The sequence below is a fragment of the Camelus bactrianus genome, chromosome 12 (genome assembly GCF_048773025.1).
Source record: "Camelus bactrianus isolate YW-2024 breed Bactrian camel chromosome 12, ASM4877302v1, whole genome shotgun sequence".
NCBI classification, from domain to species: domain Eukaryota; kingdom Metazoa; phylum Chordata; class Mammalia; order Artiodactyla; family Camelidae; genus Camelus; species Camelus bactrianus.
The window spans coordinates 39019587-39044663 of NC_133550.1; the positions used below are offsets into that span (position 1 = coordinate 39019587).

The window sequence follows — 25077 nt, forward strand, 5'->3', positions numbered from 1 at the left end:
TTTTCTATGTCTGTGAGTCTGTTTGTATATAGTTTTATTTGTATTTTTTTTTAGATTCCACATATAAGTGATGGCATATGATATTCATCTTTCTCTGACTTATTTCACTAAGCATGATGTTTTCTAGGTCTGTCCATGTTGCTGCAAATGGCAATATTTCATTATTCTTTATGGTTGAGTAATATTCCATTGCATATACATCCCACACCTTCTTTATCCAGTTATCTGTTGATGGGCATTTGGGTTGTTTCCATGTCTTGGCTATTGTAAATAGGGCTGCTGTGAACATTGGAGTGCATGTATCTTTTTGAAATAGAGTTTTCATTTTTTTCTGGACATATACCCAGCAGTGGGATTGCTTGATCATATGGTAGCTCTGTTTTTAGTTTTTTAAGGGACCTCTACACTGTTCTTTATATTGGCTGTACCAAAGTACATTCCCACCAACAGTGTAGGAGAGTTCCTTTTCTCCACATCCTCTCCAGCATTTATTATTTGATGATGGCCATTCTGACCTATGTGAGGTGATACCTCATTATAGTTTTTGTCTTCTTTGAACAAATGTCTATTTAGGGCTTCTGCCAATTTTTTTTTTTTTTTTGCTATACAGTATAAACTTGTTGTTTATCTATTTTATATATAGTAGTTAGTATCTGCAAATCTCAAACTCCCAATTTATCCCTTGCCACCCCTTTTCCCCTCCCCCAGTAACCAAAAGTTTATTTTCTATGTCTGTGTCTGTTTCTGTTTTGTAAATAAGTTCATTTGTCTTTTTTTTTTTAAGATTCCACATATAAGTGGTATCATATGGTATTTTTTTAACATTTTTTATTGATTTATAATCATTTTACAATGTTGTGTCAAATTCCAGTGTTCAGCACAATGTTTCAGTCATTCATGGACATATACACACTCATTGTCACATTTTTTTCTCTGTGAGTTATCATAACATTTTGTGTATATCTCCCTGTGCTATACAGTATAATCTGGTTTATCTATTCTACAATTTTGAAATCCCAGTCTATCCCTTCCCACCCTCCACCCCCCTGGCAACCACAAGTCTGTATTCTCTGTCTATGAGTCTATTTCTGTCCTGTATTTATGCTTTGTTTTTGTTTGTTTGTTTTTGTTTTTGTTTTTTAGATTCCACATATGAGCAATCTCATCTGGTATTTTTCTTTCTCTTTCTGGCTTACTTCACTTAGAATGACAATCTCCAGTTCCATCCATGTTGCTACAAATGGCATTATTTTATTATCTTTTATGGCTGAGTAGTATTCCCTTGTATAAATATACTGCTTCTTCTTTATCCAGTCATTTGTCCATGGAAATTTAGGTTATTTCCACATCTTGGCTATAGTAAGTAGTGCTGCTATGAACATTGGGGTGCATGTATCTTTTCGAATTAAAATTCCCTCTAGATATATGCCTAGGAGTGGGATTGCTGGATCATATGCTAAGTCTATTTTTAGTTTTTTGAGGAATCTCTGTACTGTTTTCCATAATAGCTGCACCAAACTATTCCCATCAACAGTGTAGGAGGGTTTCCTTTTCTCTACACCCTCTTTAGGATTTACTGTTTGTGGACTTTTTAATGATGGCCATTCTGACTGGTGTGAGGTGATACTTTATTGTAGTTTTGATTTGCATTTCTCTGATAATTAGCAATATTGAGCATTTTTTATGTGGCTATTGGCCATTTGTATGCCTTCATTGGAGAATTGCTCGTTTAGGTCTTCTGCTCATTTTTGGATTGGGTTTTTTATTATTATTATTAAGTTGTATGAGCTGTTTATATATTCTGGAAATTAAGCCCTTGTCAGTCTCATCTTTTGCAAATATTTTCTCTCATTGACTAGGTCCCATTTGTTTATTTTTGCTTTTATTTCTGATCTAAGAAAATATTCCTATGATTTATGTCAGAGAATGTTTTGCCTATATTCTCCACTAGGAGTTTTATGGTTTCATGTCTTACATTTAGCTCTTTAAGCCATTTTGAGTTTATTTTTTTTATGTGGTGTGGGAGAGTGTTCCAACTTCATTGATTTACATGTAGCTGTCCAGCCTTTTCAGCATCGCTTGTTGAAGACACTGTCTTTTCTCCATTATATATTCTTGCCTCCTTTGTCATAGATTAATTGACCGTAGGTGTGTGGGTTTATTTCTGGGTTCTCTATTCTCTAATGATCTATATGTGTGTTTTTGTACCAAATACCATTATTGTATTTTTTATTATTTTGATTTTTGATTATTGTAGCTTTGTAGTATAGTGTGAGGTCTGGAAGGGTTAAACTGCCAGCTTTGTTCTTTTTTCTCAGGATTGCTTTGGCAATTCTGGGTCTTTTGTGATTTCACATAAATTTTGGGATTATTTGTTCTAGTTCTGTGAAAAATGTCATGAGTAATTTGATAGGGATTACATTAAATCTGTAGATTGCTTTGGGTAATGTAGCCATTTTAACAATATTAATTCTTCCCATCCAAGAGCATGGATAGCTTTCCATTTCTCTGAGTCATCTTCAGTTTCCTTTGTCAGTGTTTTACAGTTCTCAGCATACAAGTCTTTCACATCCTTGATCAAGTTATTCCTAAGTATTTTTTTAATGTGATTTTAAAAGAGTTGTTTTTTTTTTTTACTTTACTTTTCTGATATTTCATTGTTAAGGTAAATAAATGCAACAGATTTCTATATGTTAATCCTGTATCCTGCTACCTTGCTGAATTTGTGTATCAGTTCTAGTAGTTTTTGTGTGGAATCTTTAGGGTTTTCTATATATAGTATTATGTCATCTGCATATGGTGACAGTTTTACCTCTTCCCTTCCAATATGGATCCCTTTTATTTATTTTTTTTTCTTGTCTAATTGCTGTGTCTATGACTTCCAATACTATGTTGAATAGAAGTGGTGACAGTAGCAGGAAGGCTTTCAGCCTTTCATCATTGAATATTAAGCTGGCTGTGGGTTTGTTGTAATGGCCTTTATTAAGTTGAGATGTGTTCTCTCTGTACTCATTTTGGTGAGTTTTTTTTTTTTATCATGCATAGATGTTGAATTTTGTCAAATGCTTTTTCTGCATCTATTGAAATGGTCATGTGGTTTTTGTCTTTCCTTCTGTTAATGTGGTGTATCACATTGATTGATTTGCGTATGTTGAACAATCCTTGTGACCCTGGAATGAATCCAACTTCATCATGGTGTATGATCCCTTTTATATATTGTTACATTTGGTTTGCTAATGTTTTGTTGAGGATTTTTGCATCTGTAGTCATCAAAGATATCAGCCTGTAATTCTCTTTTTTTTTGTAGTGTTTTTGTTTGCTTTTGTTATGAGGGTGATGGTGGCCTTATAGAATGAATTTGGGACTGCTCCCGCCTCTTCAGTTTTTTGGAATAGTTTGAGAAGGATAGATGTAAATTCTTCCTTGTATGTTTGGTTGAATTCTCCAGTGAAGCCATCTGATCCTGGACTTTTGTCTGCAGGGAGCTTTTTTTGAATTACAGATTCTGTTTCACTTCTAGTGATCTGTCTGTTCAAATTATCTTTTCTTCTTGACTCAGTTTTGGAAGGCTGCACATTTCTAAAAACTTGTCCATTTCTTCTAGGTTTTCCAATTTGTTGGCATATAATTGTTCATAGTATTGTCTTTTTTTTTTTTTTTTTTTTTTGTATTTCTGGTATATCAGTTGTTATTGCTCCTCTTTCATTTCTTATTTTATTTATTTGGGTCCTCTCTCTTTTCTTCGTGGTGAGCCTGGCTAGTTTCTTGATTTTGTTTATCATTTCAAAAAACAAGCTCTTGGTTTTATTGATATTTTCTATTGTTTTTATCTCTATTTTATTTATTTCCTTTCTGATCTTTATTATTTCCCTCTTTCTGCTGAGTTTGGGTTTTGTTTGTTCTTTTTCTGATCTTTTAGGTCATAAGTGAGGTTGTTTATTTGAGATTTTTCTTGTTTCTTCAGGAAGATCTATATCACTTGAACTTCCCCCTTAGAACTACTTTTGCTGCATTCCATAGATTTTATAAATGTTTGCTTTCTTTTCTGTTCATCTTGAGGTATTTTCTGATTTATTTTTTGATTTCATTGTTGACCCATTGGTTTTTTAGTGGCATGTTGTTTAGTCTCCATGTGTTTACTCTTTTCTCATTTTTCTTTACGTGGTTAACCTAGAGTTTCATGCCATGTGGTCAGAAAAGATGCTTGAAATAATTTCTATCCTCTTAAATTTGTTGAGGGTTATTTTATGACCTAGTACATGGTCTCTCCTAGAGAAAGTTCCATGTGCACATGGAGAGAATGTGTATTCTGTCTTTTGAGGATATAGTGTCCTGTAGATATCACTTAAGTCCAATTCGTCTATTGTGACATTTAAGACCTTAGTGCTTTATTAATTTTCTATCTGGGTGATCTCTTCATTGATGTCAGAGTTAAAATCTCCAACTATCATTGTATTATTGTCAGTTTCTCCCCTTATATCTGTTAGTATTTGCTTTATATACTTAGGTGCTCCTGTGTTGGATTTGTATGTGTTAACGAGTATAATGTCCTCTTCTTTTATTGATCCTCTCATCATTATATAATGCCCTTCTTTGTCTTTCTTTATGGCCTTTATTTTAAAGTCTATTTTGTCTGATATGAGTATTGCTACCCTTACCCTCTTGTCATTTCTATTTGCATGAAATATCTGTTCCATCCTCTCACTTTCAGTCTGTATGTGTCTTTCATCCTGAAGTGAGTCTTTTGTAAGCAACAGGTTCTTCCATTTTTTTTTTAATCCAATCTGCCACTCTGTGTCTTATGATTGGAGTATTTAGTTCATTGACATTTGAAGTAATTATTGATTGGTATGTACTTATTGCTATTTTAATCCTTGTTTTCCAGTTGTTTTTGTAGTTCTTCTTTGTTCTTGTCTTCTTTTTGTTTTTCCTTTTGTGGTTTGATGATTTTCTTTTGTAGTATGCCTGAGTTCCTTTTTTGTTTTGTTTTGTTTTTGTGAATTTTTTGTATGTTTTTGATTTGTGGTTACCATGGAGTCCAAATATGTTGATCCATAACTATATCTATTGCTTTAAACTGATAGTCATTCAAATTGAAACACATTCTAAAAGATTTACATTTTTATACTCCCCTTCCCCATATTTTCAATTTTGATGTCCGATTTTACATCTTCATGTTTATCCTTTTACTGTTTATTGTAATTATAATTGCTTTTACAATTTTTTAATTGTTTTTAACCTATATGCTGGCTTATTTAAGTGATATTCAGGGCTTACTGTATATTTGCCTTTCATATTGTGAATTTCCCTTTCCCACAGAGTGAAGGTTTTAAATGTCTGATGCCCAGAATGTTTCATTCAATGAGTACAATTTTGTTTTTATTAGTTTTGCTAAGAAGCAGCAACAACAGCAGAGTTGATTAAGAAAAATTAAGGAAAAATGAAAAAAAGGGAACACACAAAGAAGAAGGTCGTGGCTGCTTTTTAGATACTGGTACAGAAGGCCATGCTTTTCATAACTGCCACCTTGTAGCTGCAGAAAGCCCTAGACGTAATGATGTCATTCGAATTGTGGTTTTATTTTTGTGATTTTTTTTGTTTTCATATCAGAGTAATTCTGGCCTCATAGACTAGTAGGGAAGATATTCTATTTTTTAAGGAATGTATGGTACTCTTAGTGTCTGATTTTTGACAATTCCAGCTTTCCTCTTATTGTAGATGTAGATTAGAACTGTTTGAAGTTCTTTGATGTTCTCAGGACCATCCTTTTACTTCCTTCTCTTGCCATACTTACCTCCCTGATTTCCTCAGGGCCTCTTCTCTATGTTTCAAGCTGGTAATGAACTCATTGAAACACTACATACTCAATTGTTTAAGCTATTTCTTCTCTCCTCCCAAGGAAACATGTAGTCTGTTTTACCCCAGTTGTGTTTCTGTAATGCAAATTAGCTAATGATTATTAGATAAGTGAATGATGTTGTATAACCTGTATGTTGTCATCCTCAATTTTTCATACTTGATTTTTCTAATGAAAAGGGGGGCCACAGAAGTAATGGAATTATAACCTTTATTAGGACAAGAAAAAGTCTTCAGCTCAGCAGCTACATAGACAAGGGCTCTTTCAACTCTTAAGAAAAAACATAATAATGAGCACCAGTACGCAGGGACCCCTTTCCAGAAAGGCATATCCCCAGGCTTATGGCTCTCAGATTCTGGCAGGTTTGACATCTTTATGTGCCCACCTTAAAATCAACCCCACTGGTAAGAAACTCTAATTCATCCACATGATTTCAGTACTCATAAGTTTGTGTTCCTACTCTTTTTTTTTTTTTTTTTTTTAACTATCCCGTGAAGCAGCTTCTGGCCACAGGTGCCTGCCTGGGCTATTTATGCTTGTCATGAGGTACCAATTACTGTTACTCTTTTGTGCTGTGGTTACAAAGTGGCATAGGTTTTAAGTGGTGTGTCCTAATCCTATTTTTCCCATAAGCCTTCTTTTTAGTGCACAATGTTGCAGTGCATGAGGTTTTCTACCAATATATACATCATGTTATAGCATAAGTGCCTGTATTTATACTTTAACCAGGGATTTTGTAGATAATTGGATTTATTCAAAGTGGAATCTTTGCCCACAGTGGCAGGACAATGAGAGATGTTTAGATAAACAGGAGCTTTTGGTGTCCTTCAAGTCTCATTTGAAACATATTCTCTTACTTCTCTGTAAAACAGAGCTAGTCAAGCCTGAGCCTTTGAAAATTTTTCTCATTAATAATAATAGCTAATGATCCTCCAGCCACTGCATGTCCCAGTTCTTTGATGCTGTTGCTGTTGTCCAGTCCTCCACTGTGTACTCGTCTTCTTCAGTGCAAACCCATGAGGCCATTTAACAAGGTCTCAGGTGATACTGATGCTGCTTGTCCAGGTACCTCATTTTGAATCGTACTGCTCTAATGGTCCTGTCATCAGTAGTATCACTCATGTTCACAAGCAATCAGTTCATTCCCTGTCAAGCCATTTTTTCCTGGCCCTTACATCAGCACAGTCATTCCCAACAAGAGGCAGTTTTGATCCCCAGGAGATACTTGGCAGCATCAGGAGATACTTTTTGTTGTCATAACTGGGTAAGAGGGTATGCTACTGGCATCTGGCAGGTAGAGGCCAAAGATACTGCTAAACATTCTGCCAAGCACAAGGTAGCTCCTTACCACAAGGCATTATCTGGCCCAAAATGTCAATAGTGCTAAGGTTGAGAAAATCAGTATTGACATAAGCATGCAATCCTTTTGACTGCATCTATGTCAAGTCAATAGCCCATAAAATGAAGATAGAGGTAAAGGGATGGTTGTGCTCCTTCCTTAAAATTTGTTTATACTTAATTGAAAATAAAACATTTAAACTTTAAAACCATCAAGTGCTTTGAAATATTGCCTACAGACATGATAACTTGTCTTCAGATTTCCATTTTATCCTTCTTAGGTCTCATGGCTCAATGGAAGATTATTGAAACTAAACCTTTGGACACTGGGCCAATCTATTTCTTTGATCAGGTAATAATATAGCTCTGTCTCATCAAATTGTAGATTACTTTTTAAAAAAATAACTCACTTTTGACCAGTATTTTTCTCTCTTTTGTAATCAGAAATTTTTTTTTTCTTTTAGATGAAACCAAAAAGGAAAATATGGGATAAGAGAACGTGTAAAGACCATTTTTCCCATTTGGGATGCGCTGCAGAGGCTAACTATCGGTAAAACATTTGGAATTTACTCTCCAATTGCTGGGATCACTTTACATTCTCAAAGGGTTATAAGCTGCTCAGGACCAATATTTCCCTGTTCCCCATCCACCAAGAAACTACGTCAAGGAGTTGCCATATCAAAGCTGACAATGAAGTAAATCAGAGAACTTTGTTTTAGCCAAATCAGTAGTTAATTTAAACATAAGTGGTTCCAAATCAACCAGTCATCAGTTTCCTTGCTTTTCTACAAACAAACCCTTGCCTTAGGCAGTTTGTGCTAGATGTTCCTTCTGCTTTCTACATTGCTTACTCCCTGTTCAAGGATCATCTTTGTATGAGACTTTTCTTGATTGTCCTATTTCAAATTTCTGCCCTGTCCCCATTGGCATTCTCTATTCCCCTTCCTGACTTTTCTGTTGTGCTTATCACTTTCTATCTTTGTAAATGGTATTCCTATTTATTTGTTTGCCTTCTGTCTCCTCATGTGAGTATCAGGTCTATAAGCACAGGATATTTTACCTGTTTATCACTTCTCTATCCCCAGACCGAAAAACAATGTTTGGCATATCGAATGTGCTTAACAGAGATTTGTGATTAACAACCATGAAATTGTGTCAAGCCCACAGAGATGGATGAAATAATGGAACTAGTTGTTCCACAACATTTTTACCCTCTAGTTACTACAGTTTCTTAACCTGTGAAGTAAAAATTAAAATACCCCAATCTGTCTTAGAACATACATCAGAAGTCTTAAAAGTTGTCAGTTATAGCAGTGAGTTCTCAAGCAGGCATGGTTTTTCCCCCACAAGGGACATTTGGCAATGTCTGAAGACAGTTTTGATTATCATGACTAAGGTATCATATCAAATGCAAACAACTCTGGCGTAAGAGAGTGCCAGAATACTCCCTCTTGGGATAGCAATGGCCTTAGAGTTGCATGTCTTTTCCTTTTTATAGAAATTCCATATTAGGATGGATATTAGTGTGAAATACTAGTATAGATACAGCATAGCTATTTATGTCTTTAGATATCTTAATATGATAGCTCTAGTCACAGCCTAAACATAACAATTAGAGGAGGAACCTACTTACATGCTAGTGGGTAGCTGTAGTCCATTTCTACTATACGGGAATGCAGCCCCAGAGTGCACAGTTCTTTTCATTTTTTTAAGAGAAACTAGGAATGTAGATTTTTGCAGAATTCTTCTGGCCCTCAGATATTGGCAACTAATTCAAATTTTTAAAAATGCACTATACACTTCATTAGACAAGCCAAACACAGTGAATCTATGGATCTTGCCCTAGGGCTACCTACCAGTTGCTCAATTCTGGTCTAGAGCTACCCAGTTTCCAGAATTTGTAGAAACTTGTCCACTGTCACACAAAAAAAGTATTTTTAGGCTGGTATTCTTTTTGCACTATTTGGCATTCATAGTCCATTTTTCATATCTATCAAGACTCTAGAAAAATGCAAAGGAAACTGAAGGCCCAGACCAATGCCCCTCACTCAGATATTAAATTTTTTTTAATTAATTAATTAAAAAAAATTAGTTTTCTTGAAAGTGGAAAGTCCTTATCCTAGAAATAAATATAGTATTTCCTCTTCAGTAACAGGAGAATAAAAGATTTATCTTACAGGACGGTCAAAACAACTAGTACAATGTCAACCACCTATTATTAAAATTTTAAATTAATCACAGTTATTATTTAATAGGTAATGATAGTTTTGCACTTACATACATAGAATACTATGAAATGAAGTAGAGATAATATAATACCTATCTAATAGATGGTGAAGTTTTGATAAAGTAGTGTATGTGAAAGTCCTTTATAAAGTGATAAATACATTTACAGTGTCATTATATTATAATAGATTGTTAAAATAAGATCTATCTTTTAAAAACCAGTAAGTGTATAACATTTTATGTATGTGTGTCTATATATATATACATATATATAGAGAGATATACATATATATATACATATACACACACATCTATGTATATGTATGTGTGTATATACGTATATATATTTACAGGGTATAGGTCAAATACATATGTTTAATTTACCAAAATGATCTTCCTCCATTTTATCCTTTTGGAATTAATAGATTTTGATGATTATAAACAGATTGTATTTTGTAACCTCCCTTCTGTTCAATATTGTCTCTGTGTACTTCATTGTGGAGATTTTTTTCTGACAATCTTCCATCTAATTTTCTCTTCAGCTGTGTCTAATATGGTATTAAACCTATCTACTGAGATCTTAATTTTGATTATTATATTTTTCATCTTTATAATTTCTATTTTGTTCTTTTTCAAATATGCTGTAATATTTGAGTGTAGTTTTCATTTCTTCACAAAAATTCTCAATTTCCTTGGACATAATAAGCATAGTTATTTTAAACTCTGTATCTCCCTATGGTTCTGTTTTTATTAATTGCTATTTCTACAGGTCCTTATTTATGTTCTCTTGGTTCTTTGTGAATCTGATTTTTTAAAAAAAACTTTGTGCCAGACATTGTATTTGAAAAATTGTTTTAAAAAATAATTTGAGAGCCAGGATGAAGTTATCTTCCTCTAGAGGAAATTTATATTTGTTTCTGTCAGAGGCTTGAGGCAACACTCTGGGATCACTTTAATTCAATGTCAGGAAACAAGATAATATGAAGCTGTGTTTGAATGTGCTGGTTTAGGTCTACTTTGGGATAACCCCTACTCCTAAGATGTAGCCATTTGAGTCTCATCTAATAACCTCCCATTGGAAAGCCCTGGATTCCAAATTTTGAATCCTTAGCCTCCACAAAACTACCAAAGGCCTGATCAGACTCTAAGCCTCTCCTCAGATTCTTCTAGAATTGGTAAAATTCTCTTCCCCACCCCAACCCCTCACAAGGTAGGGAAATATGGGGTTTACCTCTTTGGATTTATATCTTTTCCCAGATACTGATAGTAACTCTTTACTATCTCTATAGCTCTCTATAGCCTTTGGGAAGATGTTTTTTATATTTTTCCAGCTTCTCTAGTTGTCTTCCAAGGGAGGGTTACTTTGAATTACCTAGATGCTATTATCAAAAGGGGAAGACCACTTGAAAGTTTTTTTTTTTAACATTTTTTTAATTAAGTTATAGTCATTTTACAATGTTGTGTCAAATTCCAGTGTAGAGCACAATTTTTCAGTTTTACATGAACATACATATATTCATTGTCACTTTTTTTTTGTGGTAGCTGTGAGCTACCACAAGATCTTGTATATATTTCCCTGTACTATACAGTATAATCTTGTTTATCTATTCTACATTTTAAAATCCCAGTCTGTCTCTTCCCACCCCCTGCCCCCTTGGCAACCACAAGTTTGTATTCTATGTCTGTGAGTCTGTTTCTGTTTTGTATTTATGTTCTTTGTTTTTGTTTTTTTTTTAGATTCCGCATATGAGTGATCTCATATGGTATTTTTCTTTCTCTTTCTGGCTTACTTCACTTAGAATGACATTCTCCAGGAACATCCATGTTGCTGCAAATGGCATTATGTTGTCATTTTTGTGGCCGAATAGTATTCCGTTGTATAAATATACCACATCTTCTTTATCCAGTCATCTGTTGATGGACATTTGGGCATTTGACCACATGGAAGTTTTAAACATAGTATGTATAGTTGTTTTATAAACTGTGGCTGAAAATTCCAATCCCTGAAATACCTAGTCTTTTTGTGAGTCTGTTTCTGTTGTCTGCTTTAGAATTTTTAGTACAGTGTAGTAACATCTGATATGGGTGTGTAGGATGGGCTATGGGAACACAGAAAATGTAGACAAAGAAATTCAGGGAAGGCTTTCTGGAAGAAATGATCTCTGTCTTGTCTTACAATTAAACACACATATGTTGGTTTTTTTATCTTCTGTGTATAAACATAATAAATGTTCATTGTAGAAAAGTTAGAAAAGTATAAAATATAAAAGGAGAAAATAAAAATTAACTTCCATAATTCCACAGTCAGTTTGCTTTTTAGAGGACATTTGTTTAGTCTTTTTACTACCAGATATATGGTTTATATATATTATACATTTGAGATCATTCCACATATATGGTTATGTGCAATTTCATACAATATTATAACAAAAACATTTCTCCAAGTTTTTAAGAGCAATTTTCTAAACAATTTTTCATGGCTACTCATTATGTGGGTATGGTATTACCTACTTAGCTATATCTCTCCAAGCCATTAGGTTCCTTTAAATTTTTTGTAATATCAAAAATAATGCTCTAGTTAGCAATTTTATGCATAGATATTATACTTTTTATTATATTTTAAAATGACTTCTAGAAGTCAAATTGCTATGATGAAGAGTATAAAATATCCTTAAAACTTACGTATTTTTTTTTTACAGTCATACAAAGAGTGCAAGATCTAAAGAACTAGAGAAAGCAAGAATATCTACAGTAGCTGAATCTGAAGAGAAAGATGAATCCAACTCATTTGGCATCTCACAAACTCCTAGTGTTTCCAAGTTATCTACTAATCTTAAATTTTCCAAACTACACCTGCAGGAGGCTCTATTTGAAGAATACAGACTCACTGCTGCTGAAATACTGTATGAACCTGGGGAGACATTGCAGAAATATGCTGAGTATAACATAACTTTCCCTGTGGGAATCTTGTGAATTACAGTTGGCACGATCTTACTTCAGGTACTTATACCTGTACAACCAAAAATTCAACACTGAAGAAACACAATGTCTTGCAAGATGATCCCTGTACCATGACCATAGTTGACTTAAAGGGATACAAAATCAACAGCTGTTCAAAAGAAAAATGTCATAAGGAAAATCACCTGGTTAAAGGAAAAGACCACCATGTTGCAAGTAAATCTATGGAAAAAACATGTAAGTAGACGTTACTAGTTAGATTTACAAAAAATCATCCAGTTTTTAAAAATAAAAACAGCAAGTATGATATTGAAAAAATACTATGTTAGTGATATTTGGTTTGTGTTAATCATTTTAATAAGTTATTGGTGAATATCAGGAGAAAGATACAAAAACGTATAGTGTGTTCAAAGTATCTATTATGCTTCATATTTGTGTGATATGAAGTCTCTGCCTTACAGGATCTTACAAATTCTTTCAGCAGCATGGTCCAGCAGAAACATGATGCTAGCTACATACATAATTTTTTAAATTTTACTTTTTATTTTAAGATAATTGTAGACCCACATGCAGTTATAGGAAATAAAACAAAGAGATCCCATGTACCCTTTACCCATTTTCTTCATATGACAACATATTGGAAAACTATAGTACAACATCACAACCAGGATATAGACACTGATACAGTCAAGCTTCAAAACATTCCCATCATAGCAAGGATCACGTTGTCCTTCTAGAGTCACACCCACTTCCCTCCTGGCCCCACACTCTCTTTAACGCTGGCAACCACCAATGTGCTCTCCATTTCTATATTTCTGTCATTTCAAGAATGTTCTATAAATGGAATCATAACAATGTGTAACGTTTGGTAATTGCCTTTTCTCATTCAGCTTAATTCTCTAGAGATTCATCCAGGTTGTATGTATCAGTAGTTTGTCCCTTTTTATTGCTCAATAGTATGTATTCCATAGTATAGATGTTCTACAGTTTGTTTAACTAGTCACTCCTTGAGTGGGTAAGGTTTTTTCCCCATTTCTTGAATATTATGAAAGCTGCTAAAACATTTATGTACAACATTTTTGTAAATATAAGTTTTGATTTCTCTTTGGTAAGTGCCCAGAAGTATAATTGCTGGGCTATGTGGTATTTGCACATTTATTTTTATGTCAAACTGCCAAATTGTTTTCCAGGGAGGCTGTGCCATTTTACCTTCCCACCAGAAATGTGTGAGAGATTCCATTTCTCCACATCCTCACCAGTATTTGGGTATTGTCACTGTGTTTTACTTTATCCATTCTTAGAGATGTGTAGTGGTATCTCATTGTACTTTCAATTTGCATTTCTCTAATGGCTAATGATGTTGAATATAATCAATAAAACGATGTTGAAGACAATTCCAGCTATACAATTTTTACTTTTTAAGAATAAGTGATTGCTGTTAATAAAGGGGTTGAGAATCCCTGTAGCACTGGTTCCGAAAATATTGTGCCTAAACCAGAACTAAAACATCACTGGGAACTTTTTGGAACCACCAATTTTCAGGCCTTATCCTAGACTTATTTGATTTCCTCATCTGTTATATGAGGAGGAGAGGAAGAGAGATTAATGGTAGAACTTTGTTGAGAGAATTAAATAATACAATGCTTGTAATATGCTTAGCATAGTGCCTGGCATATAGTAAGTGCTCAATAAATATGTCATGGTTATTGTGCAAATTCTTACCTATAGCCTTATTTCTTTTACTGTTTTATCATTGTGATTTTATTTTACTTTTACTAATTTTTCAAATGGAGGTACTGGGGATTGAACACAGGACCTCATGCATACTAAGCATGCACTCTACCACTGAGCTATACCCACTCCTCCTTTTCATTTCTTTTAGTTACAGCCTATTTGTTATGGACTTACGGTCTTATGGACCTCCTAATTCACATATAAAGTTCAAGGAGTTCCCATGAGTTTTGCTTTCTTTTTGAAATATCCTTATTTTTTTTTGTTTTTAGACAGCTTTTAAAACATACATTTTTCTCTATGGGATGAATTTATTTCACTTTGTAGATTAACAAAATTTCTTACCTTAGATTTACATTTTAGCTGAAAACTTACTAATAATACAGAGAGGCCTTGGGTCCTTATAGTCTTTTTTTTTTCTTTACCAGCAATATAGGCTGCTGATTGTTGTTCAGTAGCTAAAAGAAGAAATGAATAAAACATGAATCTTTTTTCAACAGTTCTCATGTGAAAAGGCAGTTCTTAGAACAAAAGCATAAGCACAGTCCTTTAGTAAGTCAAGAAATTATGCAGAGGAACTTTCAATTTAAAAAGTTGATTCCAGAGCAAACGAAAATATTTTATGGGTCATTGTGGGTACTTATCAAAAATTTTGCTAATGCTCTGGTAAGAATATTAAAATATTAATTGGATTTTCTGTTGATGATGATCTGACAAAATGCTCTCTTTTTCTTCTTTTCCTCTCCCCACTCGTATTCCTTCTTCTTCATTTTTCCTAGCTCTTATCAACCAAAACCAGTGTTCCCAGATTTCCCAGGATAGCAGTTCACCTATTGTCACCCACTTCTCACTGACATCCAAGATCTGCTTACAAAATGGTAAGATCCCCTTACCCACCCAATGAGCAAACAGAGTGAGAATCGCTTACATCCCCTGAATTTGGAACATTTCTCCCAGCCATCCTCTTATAACCGCAGTCAGAGCAGGACATTTAAGTTCATGGATTCCAAGTCAAACTTTTCAAAGGCTTCTCCCTCTAATCCAGCCCTCCCTGGATTCCCTACTCTTATACCCTGGAAACTTTTCCTTCATTTATAGATGAGAAAACTAATGTACCATGAAGTGTGACAGTTTCCTCTGAGTCATACAGCTGGAAAAAGGCAGAGCCAGGGTGAGACCCAGCTCTCTCAGACTCCAAAGTCTACCCACTCTCCACCAGGTTCCCACTCCAGTTCCTCACCTGACCTCTTCTGTAAAAATAGCCACTTATTGTTTTGGGGAATGTATTTTAAATGTAATACATGCTTAGTATTTAAAGTATTTAACATTTCATACACACAAAGAAAATAAATTGCAAAATGAAAAATGTTTATATCAGAAGCAAACAAGTTTTGACTTACACCATTGATAAATCCAAATTGTTAAGAGAGATCTTATAATATAATGTCAAAGGCTTTATTATTTTTTCTAAAATATTGGCACTTTCCTGCTCTGGATAAAAATTGAGCAGCTCATGCAGCGACTGGGAAAGAAGGACCTGCAGCCAAATGACTTAGTCTCTGTTAATGATGTCTCTTCCTCTAAACGCCTTTAAGGGCTGGGAGAGGCAGAGCAAGCCCCAGAGGCCAGGCCTTGGTGGTCAATTAGATGTTAAATCTTGTTCTGAAAATTCCTGATAATTTAATTGATCAAGTATAATTTCTAATGAATTTTTTAATTGAAATCAGTATTAAAATTTTAATGTAATTTAAATGAGTAAGTTTAGTATTTAAATTTATATTACATTAAAACACCAATACATAATACTTGAATTAACTTTTATTATTATACAATTATCAGTGTTTTGTTTTAAGATTTTTTTCCCCATTGTTTTTATTACTGGAAAGTTCTTTCCTCATTTTCAGATTAGATAGACCAACCCTATTTTTTGTTTCTTTATTCTAGTTTAGCTGGAAATTTTGTTGTGTGTGGTATGAAGTTATGAAAGTCTGGCTTTATTCCTCTCATGCCAATAGCTAGTATTTATTGAGCACTAATAATAATAGCTAGGGTTTACTGGGTGATCATTTTGTGTAAGGCACTACATGAAGCAATTTACATGCCTCCATGAGTAAGTCACTGTTGTTATGCCAAGGTCAGAGAACTAGTAAGTGAGTAAGCTTCTGTATAAGCTGAGGTTTATCTGATACCAAAGGCTGTGCATCTAAGCACAACCCTATCATCTCTTTGGAGTCATTTATTGAATACACTCTCTTGTCATCCACTGATTTGAGTTCTTACCTTAATCATATCTTTGGTCTCAGGTATATTAGAGTCTGCTTTTGAGCTGTCTATTCTGTTTCATTGATCTGCCATTGATTCTGTTTCATTGAGTTTTCAGCTATTTTAATTATTCAGATTATATAATATGAGACAGGCATCTATGGTGTTAAAAAGAGCCCTTGAAACCAAATTGATAGGGCTAAGATCCCAGCTCCATCAATTCATGTGACCTTGGGAAAGTCTCTTAATTTCCCTTTGCCTCCCTGTCCTCAACTGTAAAATGAGGATAATCATAGTAGCTACCTTTTATAGTTGTTGTAAAGATTCCTAGCACAAATAGGCATTCAATAAATGTCAGTTATTACTATCTTAGTATCTGGTACAGCAGATCTTCTCTAGTTACTCTTTCTAATCAAAGCGTCTTAACCAGTTCACCAACTCATTCTTCCTGGTGAAATTAGAATTAGTTTTTCAAGTTTCAAAAGGCCTCAAAGGATTTGGAGCAGGCAACATACTTTAATAAAAAGGAAACCAAGCTTGTAGGGGATATCTGAGAACCTAAGACTGTTCTAAAAAATAAAATCTAAAAAAAAAAAAATTGAAAGAAAAAAATACTTGAAATCAGAACACCCAAGTTCATTAGTCAATGGGTGTGGGCTCTTGTGTAAATCACTTGGACTCCTGAACCTCTCTTTCTTTAGTCATTTAGGGATAACAACATATCTTCTGCTTACCATAGCACGTTGTGACACGTGACACTTTTTGTTTTGTAGACACTAAAGTGCTAAGCAAGTAAAAAGCATTTTTAATAATAACCCAATATCCCAATACCATCAGAAGTGGTTTCTTGTAACAAAGAGTTTAGAACCAAGAAGAGATGGCTTGGCAGAGTAGATGGAGGCGAATTTAGCTGACACACAGCAACAGGGATGAGTAAGATGCTATTACACATAACTCACACATAATAAACTGTGTCAAGGGAGTGGTTTTGTAACAAAGAGAATTGATGGAATTTGTTCTCAAAGGAATCTGTCATATACAGAATCCAAGTTTGTAAAAAAGAACACATGTAATTTTACAATTTGTGCATTACAAAACATTTGTAAGAAAAGCAGCCAAATTTTAATATTGCCTGGTTACCAGGGTGAGAGAGAGCATGGAGATTAAATAAATGCTTGCTGATTAAAATGCAATTTTATGCAAATCAGAACTATCAGCCTTTCTACCCTACCAAATTTCTATCACATTTGCTTAACACAGAAGTTTAATACCAAGTCAGACCCAGGGAAACTAAGGGCAGGAATTAAAAATCATCTCTAACCTCATTGGTAGATCTATACTGGGATAGATTGTGTATCACAGGAAGTCTTCTGACAAACATAGACTGAACCCTCCCATCACAGACCAGCTACCAGGGCACTTCTTTCAGCAGAGCATATTCTTCAGACCAAGTCTCCTAGAGATTCTGTCTGAGACTGAAACAGATTTCTGGGCTGTAGCTAGTGAAGCGGTCATATTCACTGTTAGAGCATGGTGGTGCAAATGCACAAGTCTGGGAATCCTGGGCTTGCTTCTAACCCTGACCCTGACATTTCTTTGCTGTGTGGCCTAGAGTACAAAGATCAATGTCTGTAAAGGTTTAGAGCCCAAGCTTTGGAGTCCACACAACTCTTACATTCCCATTTGCCAACTATGGAATTTGGGGCACTTACTCAGCTTCTCAAGCCTTACTTTCCTCATATAAAATGAAGATCCTACTAGAATCTACCTCAGAGTTGTTGAAAGCATTAAATGAAAGAATGCAGCTAAATAATTTAGCACAATCTGTAGAATATTGTAAATTCTTGATAAACTATTATTTAGCAAAATTATTGTTCCCTTTTCTGTACTTTGGCTTCTTCATCTGTAAACTGGGATTAGATATTTTCCAGCCATCCTTCAGCTCTTTACATTCAGTGAATGCCCTCCTCCATACTGAATTTAGCTTACTGTTAGATTCTTAGGCCAATTTGATTTAAGACAATTTGAATAGTTCCCTTTCTATTCCAGCCTCTGTATTTGAGTAGTCTGGATACTAGACAGCTGGGATAATTGGGTAACTTCTGACTTAGAGGACTGTTCCTTAAGTCCTGACAATGATTTCCTGGGAGTGACCAACCACCTAAAACTTTCAGGAAACCATTTTTCGCAAGGATCAGGGCTCATTTGTTGAACTAACTGACTTGATGATAATTATCACCTGCTGGACAATCCAGAGGTCAACTTCTGGGCCTCAGGCAAGAGGAGAGCAAGACCACTGCCAACACCTTGAGAAAAGGCAGAGAAGAGGCAATCTTTACTGACCTGAGAGATGGATTAGTCTTTACACAATGACTTCTGTTAAAGGGAGTAGAAAAGGAAGCACTGCTTTAAAAAGTGTAATGGGGAACTTTCCAGAATTATAGCTACCTACCCTGAATATTTCAGTAATGTGGCATTTATATAAATGTAGGAGATTCTGCATTGGCGTTTTTTGCACTAGAGCTTTTATATCTTAATTTTTGGCCTTGTTGATAAGGAGGAGGACCATGCCTTTTTTGCTCCCAATGATTGTAGATATTTACACTTCAGAGGCATATTTACCTTTCTTTTAAGAGTAATCTAAAATGGTCCATTTATGGAGAGTCACAGAAAAATAGAATCATGTCTAAGAATTGAATGAAAGGGCTGAGGTATGGGCTTGAGAATGGTAATTAGACCCGGGTTTCCAGTTGGTTTATAAATGTGTGTTGTTAAGCTGACATCCTGCCAGCCTTTGATGATCATAAATGGAGTGGCATGTGTGTGTTCTGGTGTGGGAAAGAGTGGAAATCTATAAGTGCTTTGCTTTTGTGACACTGTTCAAAAATTCTGCCCACTCACCTTATTTTTGGCAGTGGGATACACTTTCATGAGAACATGAGAAAGAAAGAAGGAACAGCAGGAGGAGGAGGAAAGCAAGAGAAAAGACAAAGGGCAAGAGAGAGAAAGCAGGTGTTTTAATCAAGCATTTCCATTTTCTAGCAGATTTGGCCCTTGCCCCCTCTCTTGACTCTGGTTTTTTCCCCACAAGACTTACTGAAAAGAACTCCCTCCTGCTTCTCTGAGAGGGGCCAGTGACCCTTTCCAATTACTAGGGACTCCTGCCCCCAGTTCCCCCTACACCAACAATAGTGTGGCTATTATGGCTCTCCCTCTTTTCATGAATCAGCTATGTTATTTCCAGTTACTTATTTTTAATCCTTTAAAATTTTCCCTTTCATCCATTGTAATCCTGGCTTTCTCTAATAAAGCCACTTAGCCCCCACAGAATTATTTTTTCCTTTCAGCATAGCTCTTCTCCCAAGGCCCTCACTCAGCCAATAAATGTATATGCATGCACACAATACACAGACCAATTCTTTCAGAAACTCCAAGATTATCCTTGAGATATGTCAGCTCAATTTTAGGAATTTTCAAATTCACTTTCAAGTGAAAAATATTGAGGATTCCTGTTTGAATCTGCTCTGAATATGAAGGGACTTGCTGAGGGCCTCCTTAAATATTCACTTACCTTGTTGCTGAGATTTGTTTGTTTATTTGTTTATTTTGAGTCCCACTTTGTGCTTAGAAATACCCAAACTCTTCTCTGAAAAAGTAGCTCCCATTTCCCTTCATTAGAGTCCTGACACTTCTGATTGTTCTCAAGTGTTGGTCGTGGGATCTGCCCAATTTCATCCCTACATTGTGTCTTAATAACCCAGAAGTCCAGCAGCCCATCTTTGGTAGCTGGGACCATGGAGTAGATGCAAGCCAGCCAGTCCATGGAGATATTAAACAGGTGGTGTTGGTCTCCAAGACAGATAAGAACATCTTCTTTAGTATATGACTTCTACTTGGCCAGCCTGACTCAGGAGGCTTTTTCTAATGGCATGCTACCAACAGCCTCTACTTGGCATGCTTGGGTATACAAGTGTTTATGCACATGTGTGCATGTATGTGCATGTGTGTATACCTCTGTGTGTGTGTGTGTGTGTGTGTGTGTGTGTGTGTGTGTGTGTGTGTGTTTTGAGAGCAGGAAGCTGAGCAAGAACTAGGAAGGCCTGCCTCATTGGCTGACTCAGACACACAGCCCTGGTGAGTTTGCATTTTTAAACACATTTTATACAATGCCTACAGCTCCTGTAGTGCCTAACATAGGAATGTAGGGAGCAGTATCATGAAGTGGAGAGGATGGAGTAGTTTGGAGTTGATATGGATGACATTGCATCCAGTCTGTGCCACATAGCTGCAAAACTCGAGCACTCTTTTTAGAATAGGGATAGATGGCAACTTTCTCGTAAGAATGTACAAGTTTTGACTGTAGAAGACATCTAGTGAATATTTGTGAATGGTTAAATGAATATTCTAAGAGGCTACCTTAATTTCAGGGTCTCTGAAACACTGAAGCTACTTTCATATTCACCTACCCTTTCCCTTGACCACTATATTATTGATGAATATATATGTGTATGTTCCCCACTAAATTGTAACAAAAACAACTAGTATTTTAGAGTGCATGCTAAACACGAGGATCCATGCCCAGAGATGTGTGCATTAATTAACCAGAGATTCCTATCTTTCTGTGAGGTATTGTTATCCCTATTTTATAGATAAAGAAACCAAAGCTCAGAGGGGGTTAGTATTTTGCCTCCTTAATACAGTCCCAAGTGGCAATGCCAGGGTCCACATCAGTTCTCGTCCAAAACCTGTGCTGTGTTGTGCTGCTTCTGTGGGGGCAGGACTACTTCCTAGTCCTGCATTTGCTGCAGCCTCTGGTATAGTGCTTCATAAACAGTAGGTGCTCAATAACTGTTTTTAAATGGTAGGTACTCAATAAACACTTAGCTAAGGATTTCAAAATTCAGCCTTCTCTCTCTAAAAGAAGCCATTATATCAGTGGTAAACATGAGGTCACAGAGACCTGAATAGCCATTGACCATCACCCAGCCCTTAATAAGAACAGGAAAATTAGCCAGCTCTTGAATTCTTTTCTTTTGAACAGAAAAATAGAAGAAGCGAAGTTAAAAAAAAAAAGAGGGATTCAGCAAACAACTTGTCCTGAGCCACTATCATGATCCTACAGACAAGAAAGAAGTGAACAACAGTCGCCAAAGTTCTCAATGTTTCTGGCTGGAGCTGCTGAAGAGAAGGATCAAGTTGCCAATGGTCAAAAGAGGCTGACCCAAGGATGAAAAAGTTCCATTATGCCCTGATCGATGGTTCCTCTCTGACATAATATCCTTATGAAATGACAATGGGAAGAAGGATGGTGGGTGCCAGGCATGATGGAAGGGACTGACAGATGGGGCATTTATTTTTCAGCAGAAAATCTCAGAAGCATTGGAGAAGGAGGTCTGATGCCCTGTGTTTATTCAGTCCCTTTCTTCCAAGGGTCAACATTCTCTTACTCTGGGGACAGGAGAAGTCAACCCAAGAAGGAGGTTGGGTCAGTTTCTTCAGTTTACAAACCTTTCTTCTATTTAAGGGAACCTCTGGTTGTAGTCAGTATTTTTGTTAAGTACCCAAGGGCTCATGTGTTTCTGAGAAAATGAGTATGCCTTTAGTTTCCTGATTAGTAGAGAGAGTCTAGCTTAGAGAGAAGAGGGAGCCTGTAATAAATTCCTACAAATCCAAAGTGAAAAAGACCTCGGGAGTCCATCATGGCTTGATAGAGGTTGGTACAGATAGATGTTGTGAAATTGTTTGCGCATCCGTAATTGTCCCTCAGCCCTTCTTTGCCACTATCTGTCCATAGACAGCGTCAGGGAGACCTGATCCTCCTGCTGTGTTCTGGAATGGCTTCTTGGGGCCATACTGGGTAGCAGTGGGCACCTTTGATTTCCAGTGGCTCTGCCATTAATAGGACCAGTCTGACCAGACCTTCCTGTTATTATTCACAAAACTGGTTTCCAAGAATTTTCAGCTAAAGTGAGGGTGCAGGCAATGTGAACATATGGGAAGAACATGCAAATGGGAGTTTGGGAACTCATGTGCTGGCCTGGTACTATCATTATTGTGCTCAGTGAAAGTGAGTCACCCTCTCTGGACTTCTGTTGCCTTCTCTGTAAATAACTGATTTAAAAATTAAATAGGATGAAAGTGTCATTCTGTATAAGAACTATTATTAGCATTGTTGTTTTTATCAATATCAGTTCCTTAACTTGGATTTTATCTATCCTTCTGGCCACCTAGCTGTCTGCCAAAGCTATTCTGACCTCCCTTGGGGTGGTGTGTACACCAATATATTCAGCAATTTGCCAAATCAAGTTATCCTTGGAACTTTTACACCTTTTGGATGTGGCAGCATTTCTTTTCCTAATAGGTATGTGAGATTCCAGACAAACTAGAACTTGTGGGTAAGCTAAGGGGTGGAGAAAGAGCTAAATCCCAACAAAGGAAAGGATGGGAAAGCAGTCTTTTAAATCGTTAATCTAATTGGGAAAACAGATAAGGAAAATGAAACATACACATGTGTTCATGGCTGTTCCATGCACAAACTTGCTTATTAGAACAGGCCAAAAGACCGTAGATCTCAAAGAATCCGCTTGTGTCATCCATGAGGTATATGCTGTGTTTCTCAAGAGCAGAGGGATCTATAATATGAAGGCCAGGCCCCAAGAATACAGAGGCTGGGAACTGAAACCGAGAGACTTTTTTAGGTGAGCCAGGTATCAGCTGGGCCACCCTGCCCTCTTAAGAACTAGGTAACACTAGCAGCAACACCTTTCCATGCCCCATAGAAAGTCTCATATCCTCCACCAAAAGTTCTGCAAAGTTCTCATGGTCTCTGGCTTTGACAGTGTGACTCCACTGAATCTTGTTCTCCACCCTGTGTCTTGCATCTGTGGGTTTATCTTGGCTCTCTGTTAATTTGAGCCAAATGGAGAATTTGCTCCTTTCCTTGATTTTCACACGTAAAAACTGCTCACCTGAATTCTCTGTGAAGGTAGTCAAATGTCTTGGTGGTTTGGCCCATAGGGAGTTTATCGCACAATAATACAAACATCTTAAATGAAGTGTAAAATGTACTAATGTGTTCTTAAAAGTGCTTTCTCCATCCTACACATTGACCAATATTTCACATATCCCTCTCTGGGATCCTCTTTTTCTCTCTCTTTTTTTAGGACTTCTACCCTTTTCCCCATTCATTCCCCACCCTCTAAATTTTTTCATTTTCTTACCGAAAAGAAATTTCAGCTCTTTATAATTATATTCCCCAATCAGCTAACTTCTGCACATCCAAGAACTTAGCTAACAATTTGGGTGAGCATCCTGGAGGGTGGGGATCAAGAGGGATTGGAGGATGGGGAGAGGGATCAAAGAAGAAGGGGTAGGATTATTTTATTGCCTCACTTCCCTCAGCCATACCACTGCTGTGATATGTCTTATTCATTCACTTATGTATTTCTTCTTTCTTTCCTTCCTTTAGTACATATTTGTTGAGCACCTATTATGTGCCAAACACTCAGAATAGAGAGTAATGTAAGATATGGTTCCTGCTTGTCAGAAAATGTGTTACAGGGAACCTGAAAGGCAATACTACTGACCGTTGAACAACACAGGGTTGGTGTGCCAATCCTTCTAGCAGTAGAATATCTACATGTAACTTAAAGCCAGCCCTCCCTCTCCAGGGTTCCTCCCTGTCCACAGTTCTGCATCCTCAGATTAAACCAACAATGGATCGTGTAGTACTGTAGTATTTACTGTGGAAAAAAAATCTGCATATAAGTGGCCCTGTGTGGTTCAAACCCATGTTGTTCAAGGGTCAACTATACTTAAAAAGAGAAATAAGGGCAGAAAGTTGAAACAAAAAGGTATCTGTAGAAAATATTTATACTAATTGATTCAACAAATATTTGCAGAGGACCTAGTACTGTGAGCACAAGGGATAGCAGAGAACAAAACAAAGTCCTTGTCCTTGTATAGCTTTCATTTTAGTGGAGAGAGACAGAGTAAACAAATAAACAAATATATACCATATCAGGTGATGAAGAATTATTTAAGAAAAGCAGGGTAAGGGGGACTAGAAGGTAGGAATGGAGAGTTTCTGTTTTATATTGGAGGGCCAAAGACAACTTCTTTGATAAGGGGGCATTTGAGTGGAAACCTATAATAGTGAGAGGCAAACCATGCTGTTATGGGGGAAAGTGTTCTAGGCAGAGGGAAAAGCCAGAGCAAAGGCCATCAGATGGGAATGTGCTTGACAAATCCAAACTAAACCAAATCTCTAGAATGCTGGCTTCCAGAAAATATCACTGAAATGTCAACCTGCTGGTAAGACAATGCTGAGTTTATTCTAACTGAAGGAAGGGAGAGCACTACCTTGATAGAGTCTTCATAGCTTCCTATGAGTGGGCATGGCAACCTTACCTCCATTGGTTGAGAATGATTGAGTAAACTGTGAGGTACTGTTGCCATAGATATAGATCTCAGTTCACACATTCAGATGAGCAGAAAATACAACTTTTAAAAAAAATTCGGTATACTTTCTTGGTAGATTTTACCAGTGGGTGGCATACATTTACAGTCCTATTATCCATTCTCTAAGAGTTCATCTCAGTTCCAGACAGCTGATGAAATAAGGTACTGGGGGAAATGAGAAGGTTGGGGAAGTGTCATCAGGTTCTCAGGCACCTTCATTCCAAATGGTCTGTAGTGATTGGTTT

The 25077-nt window shown here is 36.2% G+C and overlaps 1 protein-coding gene across 1 annotated transcript in view; it reads left to right on the forward strand.

The window, feature by feature from the left end:
• Nucleotides 1-25077, forward strand: part of LOC123618996 (uncharacterized) — a 52831-nt gene that overhangs the window by 6427 nt on the left and 21327 nt on the right. The window contains exons 3-7 of the mRNA XM_074375264.1: nt 7477-7547; nt 7660-7745; nt 12121-12616; nt 14890-14988; nt 21414-22733. Coding sequence (XP_074231365.1) covers nt 7477-7547; nt 7660-7745; nt 12121-12394 — 431 coding nt within the window. The 3' untranslated portion in view covers nt 12395-12616; nt 14890-14988; nt 21414-22733. The remainder of the gene's footprint in view (nt 1-7476; nt 7548-7659; nt 7746-12120; nt 12617-14889; nt 14989-21413; nt 22734-25077) is intronic.